General features: G+C 41.3%; 1 protein-coding gene across 2 annotated transcripts in view; it reads right to left on the bottom strand.

The window, feature by feature from the left end:
• Positions 1-20,470, bottom strand: part of hspg2 (heparan sulfate proteoglycan 2) — a 139,684-nt gene that overhangs the window by 15,378 nt on the left and 103,836 nt on the right. For both annotated transcript variants that reach the window (XM_074680751.1, XM_074680752.1), the window contains 19 exons: positions 20,286-20,450; positions 20,096-20,206; positions 18,772-18,872; positions 18,464-18,644; positions 16,195-16,254; positions 12,894-13,016; positions 9,989-10,141; positions 9,693-9,853; positions 9,377-9,454; positions 7,709-7,844; positions 7,441-7,592; positions 7,112-7,268; positions 5,316-5,459; positions 3,115-3,249; positions 2,830-3,011; positions 2,522-2,717; positions 2,254-2,433; positions 1,914-2,174; positions 1,661-1,823 (listed from right to left, as the gene is read on the bottom strand). In XM_074680751.1, coding sequence (XP_074536852.1) covers positions 1,661-1,823; positions 1,914-2,174; positions 2,254-2,433; positions 2,522-2,717; positions 2,830-3,011; positions 3,115-3,249; positions 5,316-5,459; positions 7,112-7,268; positions 7,441-7,592; positions 7,709-7,844; positions 9,377-9,454; positions 9,693-9,853; positions 9,989-10,141; positions 12,894-13,016; positions 16,195-16,254; positions 18,464-18,644; positions 18,772-18,872; positions 20,096-20,206; positions 20,286-20,450 — 2,839 coding nt within the window. The remainder of the gene's footprint in view (positions 1-1,660; positions 1,824-1,913; positions 2,175-2,253; positions 2,434-2,521; positions 2,718-2,829; positions 3,012-3,114; positions 3,250-5,315; positions 5,460-7,111; positions 7,269-7,440; positions 7,593-7,708; positions 7,845-9,376; positions 9,455-9,692; positions 9,854-9,988; positions 10,142-12,893; positions 13,017-16,194; positions 16,255-18,463; positions 18,645-18,771; positions 18,873-20,095; positions 20,207-20,285; positions 20,451-20,470) is intronic.

Raw genomic sequence — 20,470 nt, 5'->3', positions numbered from 1 at the left:
AATGTTTACATTTCAATACAGTTCAATAGGTTTCTTTTACTTTTTCTCCCAGCTGTACTATTTTACAAACCTTCATAGATGATATAGGATAAAAATTAAAGAAAACAATAACAGAAAGCAAATGAAAAGATAATGTCCACTCCAGAAAATAAGTTGAAAATCCAAATCAGAAACAAGATGACAACATTTTGATATACTACTGGAGGATTTCGCATCACCAATAGGTAACAGGTAACGGTAGCATAGGTTCCCACCTTTCAATAAAGGTGGCTTTCTTAAGCCTTAGTGAGGATGTGATCTGCTCCTTTAGTTAACTACCCACACTTTTTGAATCCGTGTATTGTACGAGCGAGGTTCTGGTATCAGCCATCTGATGGTTATACACTTTAAGGCTGTTGTAAACAGTACATTCAAGAGGTATTTGTCTGCTCTTCTGTCCAAACCTTCAGCAATTACCCCCAGTATTGCCACTGTGAGGTTTAGCTGAATATTTATTTTAAAAAACTCCTTCAGGGCATTGAAAACCTTCCTCCAAAACACACTTAACTCAGGACATAACCAAAAAATGTGGGTGTGATCAGCAACATGGGCTCCACAGTTTCTCCAGCATGAACTGGGATGTTGTGGACCCACCTCGGACACAATTTCCAGTATTCTAAAATACCTAGCTATTATTTTCCATTTGAATTCCCACCATGTATAAGAATGTGTAACCAGGTGGGGTCTCTATTCATTCTCACAGTAATCTGTGTAGCCAAAGTCCAATTTAACTTTGTCAGCAGCATTCCCAGGAAGATGCTTTTCTTTATCAATATGGGCACAGGCATTGTGGTTAAATTTAACTTCACACCACATGTTGTAAAAAAGATTTTTACTTAATAAATTGCTGCTACAACACCAAATGCATAACTGAAAATAGATTCGATGACTCCCAAAGGGTGACCATATTTTAAAAACTCCAAAGAGGAACCCCTCCTCAAAGATAACAAAGTAGCTTTACAAGCCATACACTTGTTCAAAACATTACCGTAATTTCCAGACTATAAGCCGCTACGTTTTTCTCACACTCTGAACCCTTACATCTAAATATTTTCAGACAATTCACACTTCATTTGTAGACTTGGTCAGAGAGAGAAAACAGATAGAAATGGATGCTGATCCAGGATAAGACCACGTTGTGACTGCAAAAGGGACGCGTCCTCCTGAATGGCTTTTAAGCACGATTTTCTGACACAATTCCCCCGAGAGTTTCATCTGGCGTCTGCACAGGCAGGCGTTAATATTGTTTCAGTGATAGAAAAAAAGGAGCCAGGTATTAGTCTAGGTCTATTATCCTTATATTTAGGGAGACAACATGCAATGGCGCAAACATCGGGCTGATCCATTTCTGTGCAAGTATCTAAAAGTCAAGTTTGGCCTAGATATGTAAAAAAAATGTGTCTTTCTGAATGTGGTTGGTGCAGCTTATACTCAGGTGCACCCAATAGTCTGGAAATGATGGTACTTTTCTGTTTGAAGTGAAAACTTTAATTTTTAGATAGAAGGAAAAAGAGAGGTAGCTTTCAGTGGGAGTTTTGTAAAAGGAAATTTTCTGGTATTTATGTTTGAAATGCGCGTAAAGATTTCATACAGATACTGACACGTGATGCCTATTTGGTACCTGAGCACTCCGTCCTTGACGTGGTGGTTTGGTGGAAGAGCTCCTCCTTCCTTCAGCCACTCAATCTTGGTTTCTATCCCTCCTGCTGCTGAGCAGGTGAACTCCACAGCGCTGCCCTGAGCCTTTACCTCCACCTGAGGTGACACCCTCACCGCTAGAGGAGCTGCACAGGAGGAGGAAAAAGATTCATGGAGGATTCATAGTTTCACCATTTTTGTTGTAAATCTGAGTATGTTCTGGAAACACAACGTACATCTGACTGTTACTCTAGCCACCACCTCGCTGATGCCCACTTTGTTGCCAGCTACACACTTGTAGCTCCCAGCATCCTCAGCGGTTGCCAGGTTGATCTGAAGGTCTCCACCGTTGACCTCAGCCCTTGAGGGCAGGTTTCCGTCCAGCTTGGTCCACGTGTAGGTGAGAGGTGGAGTGCCATGAGCCAGGCACTGCAACCTGATCACCTCCCCGACACGCACAGACACATCGTCGGGTACGGAGGTGGCGTACGGGAGAGCTGCACACAGATGAAACGCTCAGAGGAGGAATCTTTACTCACGGTTTATGACGACAGACAAAAACAAAGGCACACTCACTCTCTACATCAAGCATGACAGTGACTTCAGAGGTGCCCATGGTGTTGGTGGCACTGCAGATGTATTCTCCAGAGTCTTGGCGGCCCACATTCGGCAGGACCAAGGCGTTCTCCACCACTTTGTGTCTCCAAGGCAGAGGAGAGCGCAGTTTGGACCAGGTGATCGTCGGAGAGGGGAAACCTGAGAGGGTAAATCAGGGAAGTCTGCTCGGCTTCTTTTTAAAGAAAAGAACATTTTACAGTAACTTTCAACCATCTTTCATTGTTACCGTGAGCGTCGCAGTGCAGTGTTGCAGTCTGTCCCTCCACAATAACCATGAGCGGCTCGGGAACAGCAGCTCTTGGTGCTGAGGGTACCTGAGAGCCTCCTTCAACCAGGACCTCCACTTTTGTCTCAGTGCTGCCCTCGTTGTTGCGAGCTGTGCAAACGTACGTGCCGCTGTCTTCTGGACGAGCCACTAGAATCTGCACAAGATCAGAAATTGATATATTTGAACAAACAGATGCTGAATTTGGGTCTTAAAAGTAACACTGAGGTATGATTTGCTAAAAAAAATAAGTGTAAGTGTATCTGTACCTGCATGACTGCATTGGACTCCATGGGCACCGGGCTGCTCAGCATGGTCTTTCTGTTACTGTCCAGCCTGTGCCACGACACCGAGGGGCGGGGCTCTCCTGAAGCCTGGCACTCCAGGTTAATGGGCTCCCCCACCCTGACACGCACGGGCCCCAGAGGTGTAACGGTGGCCACAGGAGTTTCTGCACCCAAGGGCGACAAGTACAAATGCAGCACTGAGCCACTAGAGGGAGCCCTCACATCTACATTTGTGAGATGAATGAATCTGGTGTGCACAGAGCTTACCTTTGATGATCAAGGACACAATGGTGTGGGTGATGCCGAACGGGTTGCTGGCCACACAGCGGTAGGCACCATGGTTCATCGGGCGGGCGTTGGTGATGGTAATGACTGAACCGTCAGGGCCAACTTTCACATTGTCTGCAGAGAAGACGGGTAAAGGAAAACATCAGCTGTGGTGTCTGGAAGCCTGACTGCTGCAGCTTTGGCTTGTGATGAAATTGGTTGAGCAGATAGTTAACATTACAGGCTTACAGATCTTGAGGGGGAGGCCCTTTAGATCCCCTGATCACCTCAGGAGGAGGACTCTGTCTAGTTTAATCCAAATGTGAGCCTGAGCCAGTGTTGTGCCTTGTGTTATCACATTGAGCAGCATAGAGTAGTAAAACAAGAGATTTTAGTTGGCGCTTCTCTACAAGTATTTTTTTGCAAATTTCACTTCCTGCTCTCAACAAAGGTGGATGCTTTTCTTCTAGCTCCCTCCTTCCTATCTGCCCTGCTTGCTCTTGGTCTGTCTCTGCCTGAACTATCAGAGCCTCTCTTTGTATCCTATCGAAAACCTAAAATCATAGATTATTAAGAGCAGACTGTAAAGTAACATATTGACCCTAATATAGGATGACCCTGATCATAAGATGACTAATATATCCATGAATTGATGCATCAAAATATTTCCGTATTTTCCTGATGTAAGGACAAAGACTACAGAACAACAATAACAAAACAGCAAACAAAGCAGCAGCAGCAGCTTAAAGCCTGCTCCTTCTGCTTTAAAGTCTAACGTTTGGGTTGTTTTAATGCTCCAAAAGGTGAAGTTACACGCCACATATGTTCCCATGGGCATAAAAAATCAATAACCGAAGCAGTCTTACTAATACTGAATCGAGTAGATATCGAGTTAAATCGAATCGAATTGAATCAAATAAAATTGAATCGAATCGATTCAAATTGATTCAATCGTAACCTTAAGAATCGAAATCGAGTCGTGAGCCCTAAAGATGACCCCCCCTCTTTTCAAGACCAATCATCAGAGAAAGACTGAAAACCAAAATTTACTTCAGTCATTGAAATAAAAGAGACTGCTTTCATATACTTACTGATTACGGTACCTGGCAATCACTATTGGTACCCAACAGTATCACTTTTCTGCACTTTTTTGTGTTTATGTGGTAGTAAATATTAATTTGTTTCATGATAAAATCTCTTTTTTTTTTTGTAATTCAACATATTTATTCTCCAATGTCTAACCTTGCAATGCTGTGTTCAGGTCCAGCATGAAAAATCTCTATTTTTCTACGCCCTCACAGTCACAAGGATGCATTTAGGTACCTAAACATGATACTTTTAACTGAATTTGGTCGGTACCTATGAAAGTACCTAATTCAGTACCCGTCCCTAGTAACGGGCATGCCTTCGTTATGTTTTTCAACTAACTCACCCACCATCCTGTCAGTCTCTTGGTAACTGCCGCTTTGAGGACCTCGATAAACTTTTCTTTTACAGTTCGCATTTTTCAGACACGCGATTTTCGGACATTACACCCTGTAACTTCATACTTTTTTGCTGCCTGACCACTTGAAAACTTCTCTGCTGTATTGACCACCATTATCTTAAAACCAGCATCATAACTTTTATCTCATCTGTTAACTTGCCCAACTGTTGGTCCAATTTGCTCTGGACAATCACTGCGTCTCTGCCGTGATTGACGGATCGCTACAGCCACCGTCAATGGTTAGCCCCTGATCATAAGACAACAGTTCACTTTTCACATTATTTTCAATAGCAAAAAAACCTTGACTTATATATTATACAGTAGTTCTTTCTTCCTTTTAAAGCTTAAGTCTTTCATCCTTCCTAAAAACAAAAGCAGTACAAGAAAGGTGAAAAAATGTAAAAATAGAGATGTCACTCTTGCCAAAGAGTGTGATTACATAACTTAAAATAAATGAAATGATCAAAAACTTCATGCACATTTCACCAACTCTGACTGATATTGATGAGCTGCTGAGTTTCTGTGAAGTCAAAATGTCACTTTGAGTCTGGAGAAAATGGTCTTGAGAGAAGCGGAGTTCTAAATTAGTCATTAAATGGAGCAACAGAGCAGTTATTCATGGCTGGATTGTGGCTGTAATTGCTTGTAAATAATGACATCATAAAATCAGACCTCATTAAACAGGTTTACTCCTCCGTGTGTGTGTGGTTATTACCTGGCAGCGGCTGGTTGTTGGCCAGTTTCCACTCAAGTCTGACAGGCTGCGCTCCGCTGTACACCCTGCACCTGAAGCTGGCCGACTCCCCAACGCGCACAGCAGCACTGTGGGGCTCCACGGCGATGATTGGACTTTGAAGACCTGAAGCAGAGAGCGGCGGTTTGAATTACTGCTCCAACACGCCACTTCATTCATTTCACTTAATATTCACGGAGACCTAAACTGACAGATTACTATTCAAGGTGGCTTTGGGCTTCACTGGCAGGAGTCTGAGGACTGAAATATCACTGAGAGTCAAGGAAGGAGTGAATTAAGATGAGATCATGGGATAGTAGAGAGGGAAATCATTCAATCTGAGGTCACGCTGGAAAGAACGGCTGGAAAGTTCATTCATGAAGCGAGGCAGTGTTAGTCTGAGAACAACACCCTGCCATGTCAAACCCAGCCCTTCATGTGTTTTTCTCAGTGAAAAGGTCACAACTGTCAGGGATGATCAAGTTTTAAACAAAATCAAAACTTTTGAATCTTTGGTTTTACATTTAATTCATTTCCAGTAGATACATATGTTGGGATGCAAGATGCTTGACTGATTGGTCAAAACGGTTGTTTACTTTCATTAGCAACCAATCATATCATGTCAAAGAATCCACAGAAAAGAGTTTCTAGAGGTTAGCTTCTGTTTCTTGACACTACAGACAGTAAGATAAGCTAACACTGTTGAATTGACCTTAATTGAGACTCCTACAGTTCTAAAGTTTCATTTGTCAGACGCTTTTGTCCAAAGTGACGTACAACACAAACAAGAATTAAGACCGTCGAAATAAACCTAGCAAGTGCAATCATTTTTTTCAAATGTATTTTTTAAATATAATCAAATAATGTAGAATAATCTAGCCACAATTAATTGCTGCAACAATATACTTCAACCTTCAACAACATTTAGTAATTAGTGCTGAAAATTCACTAAGAGCTGGGTCTTAGACCTTCTGACTCATTCTACCCCTGAGGACAAAGAGGTGAAGGGTCAGATTAAGTCTTCAGACATCTCTTAAAGGTAGAGAGGGACTATGTTGATCGTGAAGAGTTTGGTAATTCATTCCATCATTTGGGCACAACTGAGGAGAAGAGTCTGGCTAGTGATTTGGAGCCGCACTGTGCTGGTAGCACCAGGCATCTTTCACAAGCAGAGCGTAATGGGCCAGAAGGAGTGTAGACCTGGATGAGGGACTCCAGGTAGGCAGGAACTGTTCTTGTTGATGTTTTGTAAGCCAGAGTAAGAAGAGCTTTGAATTTGATCGGCGCTGCCACTGGAAGCCAGTGAAGAATGATTAACAGCGGGGTGACGTGCTGTTTTGGGCTGGTTAAAGACCAGACGTGCTGCTGCATTCTGGGTAACCTGCAGAGGTTTAAATGTACATACAGGGAGGCCTGCTAAAAGGGAGTTGCAGTAGTCGATGCGTGGAATCACAAGAGCCTGTACCAGAAGCTGCGTCGCAGAGTTTGTAGCACAAGTTGATTGGAATCAAGTAGGACATTGATCTGTAGTTGAACCGAGGGACAAGCAGGGTGGACAATGAGCTTGGTTTTGGACAGATTTATCTGAAGGTGGTATTCCTTCATCCATGTGGAGATATCAGCCAGACACGCTGATATCTGAGCCGAGACAGTTGTGTCGTCAGGTGGAAAAGACAGGAAGAGCTGAGTGTCGTCAGCATAGCAGTGGTGGGAAAAGCCATGTGAGCAAACACTGTACCAAGTAAGGTGGTGTGGTCTTAATATGTAGACTGGCTTACGTGATGAAGATGAAGTGACAGACACAGAGACAGAGGCCTGGTGCACGTGAGGGTTTCCAGGGTTTCCAGGGTTTCCAGGGTTGCCTTGCACTCGACAGATATAGTCTCCTGAATCCTCTGGAGAAGCGGACAAGATGTGCAGCTGACTGCCTACAACCTGGACACAGGAGACAGAATCAGAGAGTTAAGTCTGCAAGAGAAGAGCCTAACCCTTAATTCTATGACTGTAACTCAAATAAACACGAGAAGTTCAGACAGCCTTCACCTTCTAAAGTTCTTTCTTAATCACATACAGTATGTATTTTCTGTTTGTATCTTTCTGCGATTACCTTGTGGTTAGAGGAAAGACGTCCATTGGCTCTCGTCCAGGTAACTCTTGGAGGAGGGTTCCCAGGAGCAAAACAGTTGAGCTCCAGACTCTGTCCCTCCTGGACATCAGCTATAGAAGGCTGGATGGTGAGAACTGAGGTGCTGTAGTCAGCTGCAGAAACAAACACAAGGAACAAAGTGTGAAAGATCCAGTCTGACAGTGATTTATTGATCCGACAGGACAAAAAGATGTTTGACCTCGGAAATGTGTGTCACATCCCCTCTTACCTTTTATGACGATGACTTCAATGGGAGCACTACTCGAGCCAACACTGTTGCTCCCCTCACACACGTAGGTGCCTGACTCAGAGATCTTGATGTTGGGGATGAGCAGAGTGCCGATGTCTGTGCGGTCCATGCGGGCCTAAAGGGGAACACAACAAGTAAAAACATCAGAATTAGACCTCCATGATCTAACTTTTCCAATCCACCTCTGAGAAATGATGTACACCATAAAACACACATTGATTTCATATTGAAGACGAAGCTTGTCACTTACCTGCCTCGTGTCCCTCGAAAGAACACAAATGTGACATTGCTGACATTTGACACTAGCTAATAGCGACACAGAAGCGCTGAAGCGTGGATCTTTAGGACAAGTGAAGGAGCTGTTATTGCTACAGTTTAGCTTTGTCTCTAAGTGGATTTTGATTCATGGTTGCTACGACACTTTACTTTGTGCTTAAACCTGCGCACAAAGTGGTGCCACTTTTTCTACGATGATTTGTGATGTTATTAATCTGTTAATAGATTATGATCAGTGATGATTAAATCTACAGCACTATGACATTTACTCTTAGAGGAGATTAATGATTGATGTTTTCAAAATGAATGAAGAGAGTTAAAGCAGACAGAAAGTGATTTGAGAAGTGTGATTAATCAAAGTGGAACAGGGGAACAGCTACTATTGAGATCCCTCAGAGTCAAACTATCCAAATGTCTCAAGTTAAATATCAATAGGAGCAAAACCTGCACATTAAAAACTGCCAAGACGTTCTGGCTCACAGGACAACAACAGCTTGACTTGTTTGTAAACTACTCCACATGGCAGTCAGACGCCCAGCAAGGCTGAAAATGAGCTTCTATCAAGTTTTGAAACATCTCAGAGGGGAGGGGAATCAGGAGAGGACGGTCTGGGGAGGGATTACTGTATCCGGGGGGTGTTGGGGCATCCACGGACAAAGCTGCTTAGCTCCGGCCCATTCAACCGTGAGGCGGGCTAAACTGAGCAGTGGCTGAGGCGGGCCCCGGCTCAATGTGTGTCTGAACCCATTGACAAGTTTTCAAAGCAAGCCGTTTGCTAGAGCATACAGAATTTCTGCGTGGTCGCACGGCAGAGCCCGGCTCCCCCTGGGAAAGGCTGACACAACGCCGTGGCTCTCTGAGGCAGAACTAAACAGGCCCCGGAGCCCTCAGCTAGCGAGGAGGGCTGCGCAGAAACCAGACGAAACACAATAACCCACTGGGCTGGAGGGCAGCGGGGTGAGCCTGGCACGGAGAAAAGTATGTCTGAAATACCTACAGTTCCTACTGTCTACTTAGTCCTGTTAATACACTCAATGGAATGATGGAGGTCAACTGGGTGCTGAGAGCCCGAACACATCAGGGATGGTATGATGTGGACAAAACAAAAGACTATGGAACACTTACATTAACAAAACGCAACATAAAAACATAAATGTCATGCATTGACAAACCAACCAAGACCACCTGGTTGGTTTAATTTACTTTGCATCAGCTCTAAAGGGACAAAGTGAGCAGCTGGTGGCTTAACAAGGTGTGAATCAACATGTTTTATCATGCACTTAGTCGACACTGCGTGAAGACAAGGTCAATGGAGGACAGTTGATGTGGATTACTAGACAGGACAGACAGACAGCGGACAGATGGACAGACCTGCAGCTCCTCAATACGTCTCTGTAACACATCGAGACTGTTGCTTTTAAACTGATGGAAACCATGAGAGGGAATGGCCTGAGCAAACGTCAGAACAGGGTGGGATCAAAAAAAAAGGGGGAGGAGACAAACAGAAGGGAAAGGTAAATGGTCACAAGCTGTAAAGTTAAAAAATAAAAAATAAAAAAACACACAGTTTAATTAATACCATCGTCACCGGAAACGCCTTGAAGTGTCAAATAGAGATGAACCAAAGTTACAATCTGTCCGTGATGACGTCATCTTCCAGGATATAAGACGGCAGGAAGTGTCTCACCTGTGGAGGAAGTTGGCCTCCGACTCTCTTCCACTTGAGTGTTGGGTTTGGATTTCCTGTGGCTCTGCAGTACAACCTCAAGGTATCACCCTCGTGGACTTTAATGTTCTGTGGACTGACTTGGACTTGGGGCTTGGTGCCTAAGCCACTTGGATTAGACCCTTACAAATAAAAACATCATCCTCGTCAGTGAAACATGTTTACACACAACACTGACAATTACATGTTGTCTCATCAGGGCAGGAAAACTCATGACTTTTCATCCATGCCCCCAAACACACAAACACTTTGCTTACTTTGGATAAGGAGTGAAGCCCGTGCTGTGTGCTCCCCGTGAGTGTTCAGGGCCTTGCAGGTGTACTCTCCTTCATCAGCTGCGTCCACCGCCATGAAGGTCAGTACTCCACCTCGTATCACAGCTCTGGGGCTCATTCTGTTTCCTGGACCTCCTGCAACAGCCAGACAGTTACACCCTTACTCAGTAAGGGCTGTAGAGAGAAATCTGACACCTGCTGATTAAAAGCTCTGCAATTAAACTGGAATTAATATCCAAAACTACAGGATTTGTCAGTGCGAGGAATTTTCCTCAGAAGCTCTGCTGAGGGTTCGAAACAGAAATGCTTCTCACATTTTGCACAGCTGTGTTCAGGTTTACAAATCATAAATTATTTGATACAGTGTCATGCTCTACGTTGTGGTTGTGAATATCTGAATGTAGCTACACAGACACTTCATGTAAAAAAAAATGAAAAAAAAGGACCTAATGACTCATGATGAAAAAAACAAACAAAAAAGATCAGCATCTAATCACTTCTTAGCTAACTTAAACATCTTAATAGTGTCATAGAGTAGGTTAAAGTTCTCGAGAACAGTATTAACTGGCTAATGCTAATGTTATGTCAGAACTGATAATGTCAACACTAGCAATTGTGAGTAAAATTTTTTTGTCCTTAGCATTTCCTCCAGCTTATACTGCAAAAACTGAAACCTCCCAGGTGTTTTTGTCTTATTACAATGAAAAATGTCTTTTTAGACTTAATATGAGCCATACTCATTTGACCAGTCCAGAAAAATATCAAATTATTTCAAGACAAAATTGAAACCTGACTTGCTTCTTATGAGTAAAAACAAAATCTGCCAGTGGGGTAAGAGAAATGTGCTTGTCTAGATTAGAATAATGTCTTCATACAAGTACATTTTTCTTACCTCACTGGCAGATTTTGTTTTACTTAAAATAAGACTTTTTTCTTGACTGGTCAAGTGATTGTGGCTCAAACTAAGTCTAAAAAGACTTTTTTCACTGAAATAACACAAAAACACTTGGTAGGACTCCATTATTTTCAGTGTGCTCTCAACATCTTTGTTATACCCTTACGAAAGAAAAATATATGTACCAATATATTTTTTGAAATGTATTGTCATATATTGTAATATATTATTTTCCCAATACATTTTCCAATAAATTATATATTTTATTTACATGGAATCATATATTGAGGGCACATATACAATATATTATATAATTATGAAATATTTTTCAATATATTGCAAAATATACAAATGATTGCCGCTTTCCATATTTTGCAATATATTGGAAAATATAAATACTAAATCTCATATATGAGAATATATTACCTAATATATGACATGATATTTTCCAATATGCTGCAATATATATTTATTTCGTAGGGGCAGCCATTTAAAAACAAACAATTTAAGCTAGCTTCTACTGTTTCATGGTGTTGCTCAGTTGAAAGATGATGTAAACTTCTGGCTAGCTGGCTAATGCCATTGTTACCAAAAGAACTCAGTGAATGCTAGCGCTAGCTGTTTTGTCTTAACTGCCCTAATGATTAAAGACTTTTTTCCTTAACTCTACCTCCAGCTAACTATTAACATAATTTTTAAAATAAACAGTTTCTTATTCACAATTAAAGCTAAGATTACCAGCTAACTATTACTGTGTTATGCTGCTGTTGCAGAGTGTGTTAGGCAAGGTGTAAACTTCTGGAAATCAGCACTAACTTGCTAATGCTTGAGTTGCCAAAGAATTCTTTGATTGCTAACACTGGTGCAAGCTGTTTTGTCTTTGCTGCCCCAATAATTAAAGACTATTTTCCTTAACTCTACCTCCAGCTAACTCCTAACGTAATGTTTTAAATGATCAGTTTCTTATTTACAATTAAAGCAAAGATTACAAGCTAACTCTTACCGTTTGATGCTGCTGCTGTGGCAGAGTGTGTAAGGGGAGATGTAAACTTCTTGAAATCAACACTAACTTGCAAATGCTTGTGTCGCCAAACAATTCTTTGATTGCTAACTCTATTGCTAGCTATTTGTGTCTTTGGCTCTCTCGAGCTAACTCAGGACATCTTTTCATACAACCAATTTTTTATCCTACATACATAGCTTACATTGCTAGCTACCTTTTCTGCTTGGTAACTAGCTAAATAATACTGATGTTACCAAAGAACTTTCTGATCATTTACTGAGTTTTTTTTTTTTTTCCGGCAACATTAGCATTAGCCAGCTCGTGTTGTTTTATAGAAATTCACATCTTTACTTCCAACTCAGCGACAACATGAAACAGAAGAAGTTAGCTTAAAATGTTAGTTAGGAAATAACAAAGATGTTGAGAGTAAGCTGGAGGAAATGTTAAGGGAAAAAATTAAGGCACAATTGCTGGTGTTGACATTATCAGTTCTTATATAATATTAGCATTAGCCTGTTAATACTGTTCTCAAGAACTTTTGAACCCTTTGCTTGTGCTAGCTGTTGTGTCCTTGGCTGCCCTAATGAGTTATAGTCTAATCTTAAAAACTCTATCTTCAGCTTACTCACTATATTTTTTATGCAAGATTTCCTAGCTTACAATAATAGCTAACATTCCCAGCTAGCTGTTACTTTTTGATAGCAGAGTTTGCAAGGAGAGGTGTAAATATCTGTCTTATAGCTTTTATTGGCTAATATTATGACTTATGAATTTAGGCTTTTCTTGTGTGGTTATCTGGGAGATTGCTAAATGCTTTTAGCAATAGTTTTACAGTGGCTATTGGCTACTACCCTGGATCCATACAGGTTTTTACTTTACATAGTCTGTTCAGTCCCTGACTGAAAAATGATTATACTGACAGTGAAATCAAAGGAAAACAGCCATCTTAAGAATACACAACACAGAAGTTGAGCTTCAAGTAGCCATACCAATCCATTCAATGGCAGGGGTTGGGTTCCCGGTCACTGTGCAGCGCAACTCTGCCCGCTGGCCCTGCTGCACATTCAGCACTGAAGGAGTGATGGTGGCCACAGGCTGGGCCCCTTCTGCCGCTACAGAAAAGAACAGACGAGTCAAACACACAAAACCCTGAGGGAAACTTTACAGAGGCATGAGAGAAGTAAAGTTTGATAATGCAGACTGGTCTTCAGGTGCCTTGTTGGTGGAGGGCATCATGAAATCTAGTCAGAGGTCTGTAATCAATGCGTTGGCATCAAAATAAGTTTTGGGAATTCTTTGATTAGATCAAGTCATTGACGCAGAGAGTGATGGCTTCTGCCCCTGCCTCTGCCCCGGCCCTCACCCTTGGCAGTCTGGATCCTCAGGCCAGACAAAAACAGATGAGATGTGGCAGGCAGGCCTTGGCATGGCCTCTGGGCACATTGCTGTCTGCGCCAGTTTGGCTAGATGCTCGACTTCATACTCAATCCGATATGATCCCAGGGTGACAGAGCAGCAGAAAAGGCCTCTTTCAGTCTGGAGGGTGGAGTATGAAGCTGTCTAAGCAGGCTGAAAACCTCTGAGACTGGTGTAGCCTGGGCAGAGTCTTGACTGTCTGACCTTATTGACACCAAAACTCCCATAGTGATTCAGTGTTGGCCTTTAAACACACGAGTCAAAACTAAGATGATTTGATGATTGAAGCAAAGTTGAGATGATTTCTAGAGTGTCTATTACTGGTTTCATGACGACCTGGGGTAGAATCAGTGCATCATTGGATGAAATTTTGAGTAAGTTCAACCAGATAAAACTAACAAAAAAACCTCTGACTTCATATTTGTAGAGATTTGTTTTTCTGATCCAGGTGCTGAGGTGTCTGTCTACCTTCATCCTTATTTATGGAAGTATAAATAGATATTAGATATTATAATTGAGTGGGGGACAGAAATGTTGAAACATCATAATAAATCATCAAATAAAAGTAGATTTTTTTTTCTTTTAAAGCTCAACATATAAAACTTAAGTTAACACTAGAGGGATGCCAGAGGACAGAGGATTCATCATCTCAGAGCCATGAATTTTGAGAAATGTTGAGATGTTTTGCAGCTATAGGAAAACCTTTGAGCTAGAGAGTACCTTAACCCTCTCGAGGCAGACGTTGCAGATTTGCAACAGCAAGCCACATTTTATGAGCCTTTTTTTTCTCAGAAGTACCACTGCAAAAATTAATTGTGCATTTGGGACAAACAGTTTCCCACTATCCCACCAATTGGCAGAACTGTATCCCTTTTAACATGGCTGCTTCCTTGGTTTCACCGAAACAGATTTTCAAGGCATCAATTCAATGTAAGTTTCACTACCAACCTCCATTAATTTGAAACCCAACCTGCATAAGATGAATCCTGACTTTATATAGATACAGTACACACCAATTGGTGGATTTGATCTCTTCTTGGTTTTTCTCTAGGGGTGGCTTTATTACAATGTTGCAACATCCCAGAATGCATTGCATGTGAAGGCCTCTCTAAGGCTGTATTCGGACCAGAAAAGTCCTTCGGTCCACTTGTTTGGTCTGGACCAAAAGTGGACCTTTATTTTTTTCGTTTGGTGCGGTTCGTATTCAGATTGTACTTTTTGCAAGTGGACTATATTCTGTGAACACATCCACGTGTGTGACGATCAGTGCTCTCATTGGGCAGCACTGACAAAGGGCACACAGAGTACAGACCAGGAAAAGGAGGTAAACATATGTGTTTGTGCTCTTATTAGAGCTGCAAAATCATTTACAGTTTCAAGAGCAGCTCCTTCAAAGTAGGCTTAACAACACCGTTCACAATTTTGGAACAGCGAAGACGAATGCACGCAGCAAGGAGACGCTATGCTCTGCGTGTCCTGACCCACAACATGCTAGCAACAGCGTGGCTAAACAGAAGATGGAGGATTAGGTATGAACCAAAGACGGTTAGGTTACGGTGGCTCTGTAGGCCCAAAAGGCGCATGTATCCTGAAGTTAGTTCGGATGGACCATGGTTTGTATTCAGACCTGCACCGGAGTTTGTTTGGAAGCCGACCGAGACCACCTCAAAAAGTGGGTCTCGGTCCGGTTAAATGGTACGCACCAGGGTTCATTTGTGTCTATTCACACCTGCATGAAAAGTCCGCACCAGCGTGGGAAACGAACCCTGGTCCCTTTAAAGTGGACCAAACAGTCCAAGTCTGAATACGCCCTAAAATAAAGTCAGAATTGTATAACACTACCCCATATGATATTTTTCCCCAAATATCTGTTTTTTTTGTTACTAAAACTTAATTTGAGTATCGTAAAATCTGCAGGCAAAGACAGACATCTCTCAGTCTGGAAAGAGATAAAACGTCAAACGGTTTTCATGTCAGGATAAAATGTTGTCTTACACTTTGAAGTCCTGAGATCCTTTACCGTATTGTCGCTATAAAAAGCACACTTCCATCCATCTGATGCACTGACACTAGGAACTTCAACTAAACGCATTCAGTTCTGATGTAAAGAGGGTGTGATGGGATGTATTAAGCACAGTATGATGTTTGAAGACCAGATGACAACTACTTATATTCAAAGCAAGGTCCCTGAGGAAAAAATAAGAAGAGGAGGAAAGTGCAAAGTTGAGGAAGAAGAAGGGACATCTCTTTACTCTGAATGTGGAGACACGAAAAGTCACTAAAAAAACTCAAAAATATATAAATACAGGTTAAATTTAATAAAATTTGTGAATAACTAGACTGAACTGTCTCCTGTATAAGGAGTGTTTTTTTCAAACATTATCCAATAGTCATGAAGTATTTTTTTAAGTTATGTGTACTGTGTGAATTGATTTTTAACATATATACTCAGGCTTATCGTTACAATACTTTTTTTTTTTCATGTATGAAACTTGACTCAACATTCACAAGGAGCTGCCCATAGGAGTGAAAGTGCACTTATTTCTGCAGTGATGGACCCAATGAACCCAAAGAGTCAGGTAGGAGCCAGTAATGCTCATGTACAATCCAAGCATTGGACTCATAACTTGTAAGAGGGACTTCAGTTAATGAGATATATTAAAGGCACAGAGGAATGTTCTGTTAAAGAGGTGAATCCATCTAGTTTCTGCAGCTGCTTCTAGCTTGCTAGCTTGATTGTACATGGGCACTACCAGACCACCACCAGTGTATCCATGCTGCTGGAGGAAGAGTGCATGCACAAGGCAGAGACAGAGAGAGGTGTGTCCCTCCAGGGAGCCTGGCAGAGGGAAAACCATGCCCATGCGGACTTACGCTTTCTGTGTCCTTCAAACATTTCATACGCTGTGTAAAACATCTGAGTCTTTGAGGTCTCTGGAGGTGTGAAGGGAAGGAAGGGAGGTAAGGAGAGGAGGAAGGGGGACAGGTAAACTGACAGGTCAGGTTTCAGGGTTACAGCAGTTTACCTCCCATCTCCTAGGAGACGCTTAAATGTGGGCCGCTGTGAGTTTGTCTGATTTATTCCAAAAAAAGCAGCACACAGATAAACACATGCTCAAACATCTCAAATGTGAATTAAAGTGGCACAAACTTCACTTCAAATGGACAAAACTGTTGGTATCCTTCTAACTCCAATTTTAAATGCGCTTACTACTTTGGTTGAGGTGTGAAGTTTGGCGCCACTAAAATCATAATGCATCGTCATGTTGTTCACTTACCTGATTTACTGTGTCGATCTGTACTTTGATGTTTATTTCACATTCAAAAACCAACCCCCAAAAAACAAAACACAACATTCATCCACAGTGCTTCATATGCTGTGAATTCAAAATTCATGGCATGCAAAACACACAGAGCACTCAGGATCATGGCGATGACATGGGATGAGCAGAGTAGCCACATGTGACACATGCAGGTTAGTAGCGAGAAGCAGTTTCCAACATCGAAACACTTGTTTCATGTCAGCAGTAAAAAAAACCCACAAAACAAAACAAAAAAAAAGCTGACATACAGCTTGTGGTTGTCCTAAAATTTCAGTTAAAAATGAGCCCCACCCAAGATTGAGCAAATAATGTTGGTCAATTGTCGTTATTTTAATCAATTTTGTCTTTTACACAAAATACTTTCACAGTTAAGATAAATACATTACAATGTGACATGTGTACATTACATCATTTCGTTTTTTCTCAAAATAAATGTTCATAAAACAATCTTTACAGAAGCACCTTTGGGTAATTTCGCCATCATTTAAATCAGCAATAAAAAATGAATAAATGCAGTCATTATAAATTCTTAAGAATGGTTTAAAAATGTGACCTGTGATTGAGGAGTAAGATACAAAATAAAAAATATTTTCTCATAAAACTTGAAATTGCCTAAATGTAAACACATCATGCAACATCATTGCATTCACATGGCCAATTCCCTTTAAAAACATGACACAAAAAAAGCAGAAGAAATCTTATTTCATTGAAACATTTCAGGATAACATAGTTCAGTCAATTGGAAAATAAAATAAAATGTGCCTTTAACAATGAGTGTGAACAAAGAAGCATCATAATATACAGATGACAGGAATTATTGACAAATTAGTGTGGAAAAGCTTCCATTTTTGTTTTATATTTTAAGTCAGCTCTTAAATCTTTTATACCAAATTAACCTGACGTTTAACAAACGATACAAACAGAACTCAAAATAAGCGAAGGAGTAGTTTTACAGCACACAACAGGAAGTTAATTCAACCACAAGTTTAACCAGATTCATGGCTAATAGCACCTTTCTGTTCATTCATCAGGATGATCAGGAGAGTAACACAGCAGACAGTCGTTTTCAGAATAAACACTGGAGGAGTAGAGCGATAGAAACGCCGAGGGCTTCTTTCTACGTCTCCTCTCCTCCAGATAAGTCCTCTTTGGATGTCAGTCGCAGAGTCAATAAGCACCAATCAAGGCATCCACAATCCTCCTCGTCATTACACGCTACAGCTCAGGCAAGGAGGGACACCAAGACACCAGAATCCAGCACCTCTAACAGCAGATACCAGCGACTACTAACAGTGTTCGAGAAGCAACCAAACCACCACCAATTAATTCAGAAAAGAAAAAAACTGCAGTAGCTTGAGGAGAGTGTTTAACCTCAAATCAAGAATCCAAGAGGAAGCCATGACTAAATGAGTCTAAACCTGCATTCTTGACCCCGTAAGTTGTTTGGAAGATCTGTACCCTACGTTTTTAGTTTTAACCGAACCCACAAGCTGTATTTCTTCATATTAAGTCCAGAAAAAGCCTCTAATTGGACACAAACAAGGGTTAAAAAAGCAGCAAGGAGAGCTGTTTGCAGAGAAATAATGCAGCATGTTGGAGTTAGAAACTGCAAGCTTATTAGGCTGTTCACCCAGAGCTGAGTGTGTGCAATGCATGATGGGGGGGAAATTGCAGTAAAAAGAGAAAAGCATGCACCACTGCAAGCTGAGGACTAAGGGGAAACTACAGGAGCCAGAGCTGGTAGGTGTAGCAGTTGGGGAGGGGGGAGGTTGAGGTGGGGTGGTGATGGGTAATGGGATGCGGTGCCGTGGATCACGAACCTGGCACGTAGAGGATGGCGTTGCCCTCGTCCATGGCAAACATGTTGGAGCCCGTGCAGACGTAGACGCCTGCGTCCTCAGGCTGGACGTTCTGGATGGTGAGGATGCCGTTGAAGTCCATGGCACGGTTGGGGAGCTTCCCGTTGCCCTTCCTGGTCCATACCAGGGTGTAGGCTGGAGACTGTGGGGAACAGAGAGAGACAACAGTCATTCACTTATTGTAAGGCGCATTTCCGTTCTTGCACTGGTCTTGTTGTGACCCTGGTTCTAGTGTTGTAAAGCTGGTTTTGATCATCCAGCTGTATTACCTTGCTCTTTGCAGTACAAATGAAGCTGACAGTTGATCCGACTCTGACTGTCTGAGCTTTGGGCTCCTCCACCGTCACCTCAATGGGTTTGGAAACAACACCTGGTGAAACACAGACATGCAGTAAGTTAAAACAGACTAAACAACCTCTTTAACACAGGGTCTGCAACCTGCGGCTCTGGAGCTTCATGTGGCTCTTTGCAGTGGCTCCTGTAGTTTTAAAAAATGTTACTGGAATAAAGAATTTTGTTTTTCTTCCAGAGGGTATTGATAATTAAAGAAACTAACACTAAACAGAATCATGTGTTAAAATTTGCTGAACTTAATCTGCATCACATTTTGCAAGAAAGCTTTCAAATTTTGGGGGAGATTTTTGCATATTTTTTATTTTTGCCACTTTTTGAATGTCATTTTTTTTTACATTATTTTAAATTTATCAAAAAAAATAATAATCACATAGTTTGAAGAATTTGCAAAATTTTGAGATTTTGGGAATTTCACTTTTTTCTTTAATGTTATAATTTCTGCAGATTATTAAAATGTATTTGTTTAAAAACTGCAAATTTTTGATCTGTTTACAATTTTTCAAAAACAACTTCTAAATTTTTGCACATTTTTTAAATTTACTTCCCTTGAAATATTTTTTTGCAAATTAATAAAATTTTAATTTTTGCAAATTATTAAAATTTCCATTCCTTGAAAAATGTTTGCAAATCATGAAATGTTTTAATTTTGCAAATTTTTAAAATTTCTTCTCCTTGAGAATTTCTTTTTGCAAATTAATAAAATTTATGACTTTACAAATTCTTCATTCTTTCATTTTTTATTTGTAAATTTACTCAAAATAAAAACTAAGACATCACATTTATAATTTAATTACAAAAAATCGTCTTGTTTAGATACATACACACTAGATTTTTGCTCTTTAAAGAATTGTATACACTTTTTTTGTCTTTTCTTGTCTTTGTAAAGATGAAGTAGATTTTGTGGCTCCTGAATGAATTTAATCCACCTGAGCTGAAGCAAAATGGCTCAAATTAAAGTTAAGGTTGCAGACTTCTGTCTATAACTGACAGCAGAGTTAGGAAAAAAAGCTTAAATGTCAAAATGATATCTGTTTTTAGAATGATAAAACATCACTAAGTTTTTTTTGTTTTGCCTTCACAGCACCCAGAGCAAGCACAGCCCTGAAACTAGAGACAGAGGTCTTACATAACCTGGTCATAAGCAGACCCATGTGTTGAACCACACATGGTTTTTATTCAGCGTGATTCAACAAGCAGCATGAGAAAAAACTGCAAACACGGCTGTGAGACAATACACACTTGTGACGACGATTTCAGCCCGGCTCCTGTTAGTGCTGCGCTGGTCTTTGCAGGTACACACGTAGACCCCAGCGTCACTGGGCTGAACACTTGGGAAGAACAACTCAGCGCCTGCACACACAGATACACAACAGGTGATAAACGCATGAAGAACATGTGGTTTGATCTACTCCATGGTTGTCATGGCTACCTTGTCTGCGCCTGTCAGCGCTGCCTGAGATGGGTCGTCCATCCTCTCTGGACCAGTAGAAAAAGTGCGGAGGAGAGCCGGACACCTGACACCGCAGAGTGACAGGGCCACCCTGGGAAGCCTGGACCCTCTCTGGATAGACCTTCACCACCAGGGAGGCTGCAGCTGCAAAGGGTAAAGGTCAC

This window comes from Halichoeres trimaculatus, unplaced genomic scaffold (genome assembly GCF_033239565.1).
Source record: "Halichoeres trimaculatus isolate MK-OKI-2021-1 unplaced genomic scaffold, fHalTri1.1 fHalTri1_scaffold_11, whole genome shotgun sequence".
Lineage (NCBI taxonomy): Eukaryota > Metazoa > Chordata > Actinopteri > Labriformes > Labridae > Halichoeres > Halichoeres trimaculatus.
Note: the sequence above shows the minus strand (reverse complement) of the source record. Positions and strands in the feature narration are given on the sequence as shown.